The sequence below is a fragment of the Porites lutea genome, chromosome 4 (assembly GCF_958299795.1).
Source record: "Porites lutea chromosome 4, jaPorLute2.1, whole genome shotgun sequence".
In the NCBI taxonomy this organism is placed as follows: domain Eukaryota; kingdom Metazoa; phylum Cnidaria; class Anthozoa; order Scleractinia; family Poritidae; genus Porites; species Porites lutea.
Window position 1 is genome coordinate 44,110,450 of NC_133204.1, and position 8,190 is coordinate 44,118,639.

An 8,190-nucleotide genomic window follows, 5' to 3' on the forward strand; every position below is an offset into this window, starting at 1 on the left:
CTATTTTTCGCGAAAAAGGTACTCCTTTCATGTACCTTCTATTGACGAATGGTATCCCTTTAACATACCTTCTTTAGAACTTTCACCCCTTTTAACTGCTGTAAATACACTGTCTTTTAAACAGGAATCAATCACAAAAATAGAATGTTTTCTCAACTTCAGTTATAAAGCCATGAAATTTATCTGTTTGGGGCATTTTGGGGTTAGGTTACCGTTACTGTTTTCATTAATAAACAACTGGAATATAGATAAGGCGTACAGAAATTAAGAAAACAACTTAAAATGTCCCTTCAGTACATAAAAGTTGTAAATTGATAATTTTCAGTTACAAGTTACTGCCGGCTTTTACATAGTTACTTTTTTTGTCTACCTTTGGAAATCAGATCAATACTGAAGTCTATATTGTCTGGGCTATGCACTCAACTACGGATGCCAATTCAGCGTCGGCAAATTTGAGCCCATTCCATACTAACACGGGAAGATCACCAAATAAGCAAAACCTAATCGCTATGGCCATGGCTGCAGCGATGACACCTACCACTACTACCATGATGATGCCATCCACATCTGTTGTTTCTACGCCTCAACCAACAGGTAATGACAGATATCCATATAAATAATATAGTTCCGGATTCTAATTAACTTGATTACTTTCCGCAATTACTGGCGGTGGAACCTCAATATAACGAAGGGCCATGGGACGGTTGGAAGTTTGTTCGCTATAACAAGGTTTTGTTATATCGAGGTTGATTTTCATATATTTTACTATTACTGGAGTAAAGAAAATCGTATAAATAATATAGTCCCGGATTCTAATTAATTTGATTACTTCCCGTAATTACAGCGGAACCTTGATATAACGAAGGGCCAAGGAACTGGCAAAATTTGTTCGCGATAACGAGGTTTCGTTATATCGAGGTTCATTTTTATATATTTTACTATTACTGGGGTAAAGAAAATCGTTCGCTATAATAAAGAGGACTTCGTTACATAGAGGTTCGTTATATCAAGTTTCCACTGTAATTTGTCAGAAAAAGCTATAAATGACCAAACGAAGATTTATTTCATTCTTCTAATTACTTTTGACCACTGGACAATTAAAAAAAAATAAAAGCAAAAATTGTTCATCTTGTGATCTGGACATATTGATACTGAAGTTGATTTTGTCTCGGGCAACGCTCGAGCGTACTAAATAAAACTTTTAATTATTCATTCAAAATATTTCTCTGTTTCTGATTGGCTAAAATCACACGCATAATTCATCAAAACCAGCTACTGTTGACCAAATTTGGAAGAGTTTTGCCCTATTGAAAGAATGACGTCAAAAGTGAAGCAAAGTTGCAGGTTATAAAACCTGGGGACGAGTTTGAGTTGTTTTCGATGTAAGTGATGGCGAAGCTAGTAATGGTAGAACATTTTTCACGGCGAACTATACTATTATCTGTATGTTCTGAACAGATTTTACGTCATCAGCATGGAATTTCTGTCGCTGAGTCGCAGATGTCCCTCCCAAGGAAACGTCCCTCAGCGGCGAGGAGCGAGGAAAACCGTGTGTTTTATCAGGCTACCTCATCCAATAATTGCTAAATATGTTTCTTGTCGATTGTCGAAACTACGTGAGAGCCTAAAACAGGCTGTTAGAGTTAATGTCGTGCAAGTCAAACCATTAGTACGTTATTTTAGCATTTTGGTGAAGAAAAATGTTTCTATTATGTTTTTTTTTTTTTTCACCTTTATTTCTTTGTTAAGGAACAACCGTCAGTGCCGGAGATAATTTTATGCTGACTTGGATATACACCGACAAAAAGCTGATGTTCACAATGAAATGCAAAACCACTGGTTGGTGTGCAGTCGCCTTTACAACAGGGGATGGTAGCGGCATGAGGGATTACGACATTGCCTTAGGCGGGGTCTCTTCCAACGGCAACAATTATCTCTATGTAAGATGGATGGATTTCATTCAGTATAAAGAACTGCATCTCACTGACGTCAGATGGGCCATTTCATTGAATAGCTTTCCCAAATTCACGTTAACGGCTGAGCAAATGCCTATTACTAATGGGTTGTACGACAGTGAGATCACCATGGCGACGATAATAACTGTGATATCATGTTCGCATTCGCCGATAATGATGTAGATGTCGCATATTTTGTGTCTGCAGCAGCAGCAATTCTACCGCCAACTAACTTAGCCCTCTTGGTCCGCCACAGATACGCGATGTACAGAATCTTAAAAATATTCTATGACATAAAAAAATGAAATCTTTGTTTTTAAGACAAGATCTCAGAACAAAAAATAAAGGTTTGATTAGGAAGGTGAACTATCCAATGAAAATGGCGAAAATAAATGGAAATACAGACACTGAGGCGTTCATAGATAGTGTTCGAATGTTCACTGAGGGGAAATCGTGCGTAAAAGGCCATTCAAGTACTTCTTCATTGAGTCAATCAGATCTCGGATATTTGCACAGAGCACGAAATTGTAATTTAACATTATAATAACCAAAAAAGTGACGGTCTTCGCTTTGAAGGTGATTGACCTTTGTTTCTTTACCCGCAGGATTACTGGAGCACCTCAACGGGAAAACCATCAAAGGATAGTGCAAATAACTTTGTTCTTATAACGGCGACAGAGGCTGGGGGATATACAACGGTGGTATTTGAGAGAGATCCTGAGACAAACGACACTGCCAACGATGTTCAGTTTAAGGTAAATTCTTAACATCCCTAAACACAGCTCTACGGGCGGGGAGCAGGGTGGTGCGACACTGACCTAATGTCTGGTGTCCCTGTTAACGAAGAGAGGAATATACAGGGCAAAATATGTATATTTACACTAAGCTCGTGAATATTGTGTACAGCCAATTTCCCTGTGGATCCACAGATGCTCGGAATTAGATACATAGGTCCAAAAGGCAAAGGGGTGCTTGTTTGTGACGGCCCCAGGTGAGAATATGGATCCAAGTTTAACTTAGTCCTCGATTGTATGGAGAAACGTTATCTCGGGAGAGAGGGTCACCTTCCCAGCCGAGTCATCTTTAACGCGGAGCGTTTATCTGAGGGAACCAAGTGCTGACAACAGCGCTAGTGTAGCTCTAATAGTCTCGCCTCGCCTTGACCGAGATGACCCGACTTGGTGAGCCAACTTGATAATATGAAGCAAAGTTGGCCAGGCTAGGAGGATGACCCTACCATCGAAATATGTAACCTGGATATGAGTGTCAGCCTACTAGCTGAGCCAACTCTTTCATTCTCGTTAACGGTTCGCCAAGTTCTTTAAGGTAATGTGGGTTCACCCAGGATACTAGCTCGGGTAGGCAAGTGATCTTTCTATTCTGGACAAGTTTTCTCCATATAAACCGCCGCGTCTTAGGAACTTGCTGCCGTTTCAGAAGGTAGAAAACTACATTAAAATAGCAAACTAATGAAATTCTTTACATATTTCTTTACGTAGCCTGGTACTGAAGTCAAGATTGCGTGGGCCATGCACAGCGCTATGGATGGAGATGCAGATATTTCTAGGCACACCGCCCGGGGAATTCTGCCAAACAAGTACACTCTGGTTCCAGGACCAGTTGGAGGTACAGGTGCAACAAGTGTGCTTAAGTCACGTGTCATGTTTTTAACAATTATTCCTCGAGCCCGAATGGGCTCTGACTCTGAGGCCATGAGGGCGAGAAGAATAATTGTTTTAGTAAAATCCAACTAGTTGGTCAAAAATATCTAGACAAACAACTCTAGCTAGCAAAACGCGTATCAGACGCCATTGTTTTGGTTTTCAAAGGCGGCTCTCTTCGCTACTAGTGGGCTATAACACATAGCCTAGTAGTAGCTCAACCAATGAGAACGCAGCGTTGATAATAGACCACGAGTTGGATTTTACTAAATTCTGTTATCCTGGCCGCCATTGCAGTCCTGTCTAGTTTGTTTCCCCATGAAAGACCTTTAGGTGCACTTAGGCCATGCTTTGACGTGTCATGTTTATTCTGTTATCCTGGCCGCCATTGCAGCCCTGCCTAGTTTCTTTCCCAATGAAAGACCTTTAGGTGCACCCACTTAGGCCATGCTTTCACGTGTCATGTTTATTCTGTTATCCTGGCCGCCATTGCAGCCCTGCCTAGTTTCTTTCCCATGAAAGACCTTTAGGTGCACTTAGGCCATGCTTTCACGTGTCATGCTTATTCTGTTATCCTGGCCGCCATTGCAGCCCTGCCTAGTTTCTTTCCCCATGAAAGACCTTTAGGTGCACCCACTTAGGCCATGCTTTCACGTGTCATGTTTATTCTGTTATCCTGGCCGCCATTGCAGCCCTGCCTAGTTTCTTTCCCCATGAAAGACCTTTAGGTGCACCCACTTAGGCCATGCTTTCACGTGTCATGTTTATTCTGTTATCCTGGCCGCCATTGCAGCCCTGCCTAGTTTCTTTCCCCATGAAAGACCTTTAGGTGCACCCACTTAGGCCATGCTTTCACGTGTCATGTTTATTCTGTTATCCTGGCCGCCATTGCAGCCCTGCCTAGTTTCTTTCCCAATGAAAGACCTTTATGTGCACCCACTTAGGCCATGCTTTCACGTGTCATGTTTATTCTGTTATCCTGGCCGCCATTGCAGTCCTGCCTAGTTTCTTTCCCCATGAAAGACCTTTAGGTGCACCCACTTAGGCCATGCTTTGACGTGTCATGTTTATTCTGTTATCCTGGCCGCCATTGCAGCCCTGCCTAGTTTCTTTCCCAATGAAAGACCTTTAGGTGCACCCACTTAGGCCATACCTGCACTATACCTGATAGCTTTTCGTGTCGACTCGTAGCGCTATCCGATATAGTATGAGCAGCAACGGCCCGGATCAGCAACAAGTCCTTCACACACATCGAATATCGTGCCGTAGTGTTTGGCCAAGAGGTTTTGGTGTACGTCCCAGTCCTCACCCTTGAATTCTTTACTTCCGTCTGAGTGGGTTCCAGTCATTGCTCCTACTTTATCACTTCCGCTAAGGTCCGAATACTTGTTCATTCTGCATTAAAGTGTGGCACAAATAGCCTCAACCACAAGTTGCTCGGCGACTTTCTGACAACTTTTGATATTTGGAGAAGCGTTTGATTTTGGGGGCAACTTGATTAAATTTTTAGCAACTTATGGGACCTCTAATACTGCTTATGCTTTGTAAAACATCCTAAAAAAGAAAATTTTAGTATTTTGATGTTAGAGATAACAAATAACAACGTGAGAGTTAAACCTCCTTTTTTTAACAATCTTTTTTTCAGTAATATCCTCTGTGTAGTTATATTCTGATAGGAAACCGCGTGCGTTTCAAAAGTTCGGGAATAGCCCCGGGGTTGGCAAATGCCCGGCCCCCGGGCAGCGCAAAATTTGTAAATACCCCACCCCGGGACTGAAAGGCGGGCAAATGCCCTGCAGTAGCCCGGGAGGGGGGGGGAGGGGGCTGGGCGCAGCTGGAATTGACTGATACATAAATACCGGTAGATACGCTATGATACATATGGCATTTTTTATATTCCTGTAGATTTTGCTTTCAATTTACCACATTATGTTACTAGCTATATGCGCTACACAGGTAAAAAAGAGAGTAAAACAGAAAAAGCAAAAAAAGTAAGGTCACGAAAAATTTGCGTCAAGGGGATTCGAACCCGAACCCTCCGAATACGTTAGGATTAAAACTGGGCACCCCGATCCACAGGACCACCTCAGTAGGCGTTTCCAATTTGTTGTTTAAAAGAGGTATACATTCCTTCTCTATATGGTGATTGACAGTTTTCAAGGATGACTTAAATCTTTAAATCTTTAAATCTTTAACTGATTGATCTCACAATAAACCCATTGATACTCTTTCAGGGTCCATGCCGGGGAACGTTTAAGAAATTTATGAACTATCGATCTTGCGGCTACCGACTGAACATTATGACAGTACGATTCTTTCCCTGCTCGTAAGGTGTCTTTTCATCGGTCGGGGAAAACATTAACACAACATTGTTTATGATTATTACCATTGTTTTTATTAGGTTAGGGTAGGTTTAAGAACTGCTACATGAATGATGATATCTCTCCCCAGAATGAAGAAAAACAATATGGCCGCCAAATACATTCTTTTAGCTGTGAAATTTCTCCTTTATTACCAACGTTGAACATTTATTTCGACAAACAAACAGTTAAGTTGAAAAAGGATTTTACAAAAGTCTCAAAAGTAGATGTCCTCTTCGATTTTAATTTGCAATATCGGTCGATTTACGCAACTTTTAAACTTCTGGCTCAGTTTTCGTTTGCTTCTGTTTTGAAAATGTTATCATTATCTTAATCGTTATAATTGTTGTTATTGTTATTATAACAAAAATTTGCGGATTTATGGCGAAAAATGTACTTTAAAAACGAACTAAAATATTCAAAATGCTCTGATCACGTAAATTATGACATCATATCCCTCTTTTGGTGATGAAAACAATTGTCAGGTAGAACATTACTTATAATTATTATTATTCTTATTGTCTCTATTATCACAGTCTTTGCTGGTGTTCTTTTTGTGCATCAGCCGGGCGCAAACCATGCACCTAGAGCGTCAGTCACTCAAGTCAATCATTCTGTTCATACACTGAGCACCTTTCTGAGGATTCGTGCAGATCCCAGCATGCAGATCTTTTGAATCTCTGTCATAGTAGCTCTCTCTGATACTTTCTTGATGTTTTCTACCTTACCCTTCTTCGCTGTACCAAGCGCACCTACAACCACAGGGATCACTACGGTTTTCATATGCCACATTCTCTGTATTTCTAGTTCTAGGTCTTTGTACTTGCATTTTTTTTCAGTTTCCTTCAGTGCGATGTTTCTATCTGATGGAACAGTCATATCAATAAGTTTGCAGGTGGAATTCACTGAATCTTTAACGATGATATCTGGTCTGTTCGCTGTTATAGTTCTATCAGTATTGACTGGCATGTCCCACATGATGGTGATGTTGTTATCTTTATTGTGTGTCACGGTCTCTGGTTCGTGTTCGTACCATTTGTCTGTAATCTCTATATCATGATCTTTATTATTATTATTATTATTATTATTATTATTATTATTATTATTATTACTATTATTATTATTATTATCATCATCATTCTCGTTTTACTGTTAGACGTAGTCGTTAGCGGGAGCATCACAATTCTGATTCACAGCAAAGATAGTTGATGATCAGGACGGAAATTCTTACAATCGGTCGCGCATGAAAAATGACCGTTCATTCGTGTCGGGTTGAAAGAGTTATTAACCGTGGTCGAATTTTTTTTCCCTCATTTTAGCTGCGACAACACTTTAAACTCAAAAGATTTGTTTTTAGCCCCAAAATTGGGGCCAACTTTGGCAGTTAAATACTAACAATAACCGGCTTTTTTGAGGACTTAATTTGGCTAAAACTCAGGGAAAATTGCTTTTTCTTCAGGGATAACTACTACCACCAGTGCCATGACGGTGCCTTCTTCGTCAATTGTTTCTACGCTTCAACCAACAGGTAATGTAGCCCAGCAAATATTCATTTCGGTTAATTTAATTGTAAGAATATGTTATAGCTGATCAAGATTTACCTTATTCTTCCAATATTATAAAAAGCGAATTGTTGACATTGTTAACTCGGCATATATTGTCACTGAATTTTAAAAGAAAATAATTTTGTCTACAGTCAAAACCGGGGGAAATGAAAAATTAAAATTAATATTGTAATGAAAGAGTTACTCGTCTAATTCTTATCCAATCATGATGGTTTGTGTTAGTCATTTAATGTTTCATCGTAACGACCTTGAATAATTTTTCATCATTTCCGATAACCACCGTTTAAAGCACTTTTCTATTGAAGTGGTAGGGCCAACCCCAAATAACTACTCTGACCACTGATTATAAATTTCAGTGATCCAGTTTTAAAATAACCGGTATCAAGAGAGGATGAAGATATATGTATAAGGGATGGACAAAGACTTGTCACTGTGTAATCCCTGCTTTAACACGACACTGCATCTGATCTGAACATTGACTATACGCCGGAAAGTTCTAATGCTCAAGAAAAACAGAAATGAGCTTATGTCAAACAAAAACTTGGAAAATCTTAGAAAATATGTTGAGAACTGCAAATAGCAAAACATTTTAAAAAGATATGAACTAAAACATCATGATTCAGGCCACGAGCTAACAAGAAGGATTATT

General features: G+C 39.9%; 1 protein-coding gene across 1 annotated transcript; it reads left to right on the top strand.

Moving 5' to 3' along the window:
* Positions 1–509: 509 nt before the first annotated feature.
* Positions 510–5,873, top strand: LOC140934741 (DBH-like monooxygenase protein 1 homolog). The gene is made up of 6 exons (XM_073384314.1): positions 510–594; positions 1,750–1,940; positions 2,561–2,710; positions 3,455–3,581; positions 5,522–5,572; positions 5,851–5,873. Exons 1-6 carry the CDS (start codon positions 510–512, stop codon positions 5,871–5,873), a joined length of 627 nt encoding a protein of 208 aa, XP_073240415.1.
* The last annotated feature ends 2,317 nt before the right edge of the window (positions 5,874–8,190 follow it).

What these genes read in the sequence shown, in the direction of transcription:
- LOC140934741 (XM_073384314.1), top strand. Translation starts at nt 510, where the DNA reads ATGGCCATGGCTGCAGCGATGACACCTACCACTACTACCATGATGATG. An exon ending in ACGGCAACAATTATCTCTAT is followed by an intron (nt 1,941 to 2,560) that starts GTAAGATGGATG and finishes CTTTACCCGCAG; the next exon opens with GATTACTGGAGCACCTCAAC. An exon ending in TAGCTATATGCGCTACACAG is followed by an intron (nt 5,573 to 5,850) that starts GTAAAAAAGAGA and finishes ATACTCTTTCAG; the next exon opens with GGTCCATGCCGGGGAACGTT.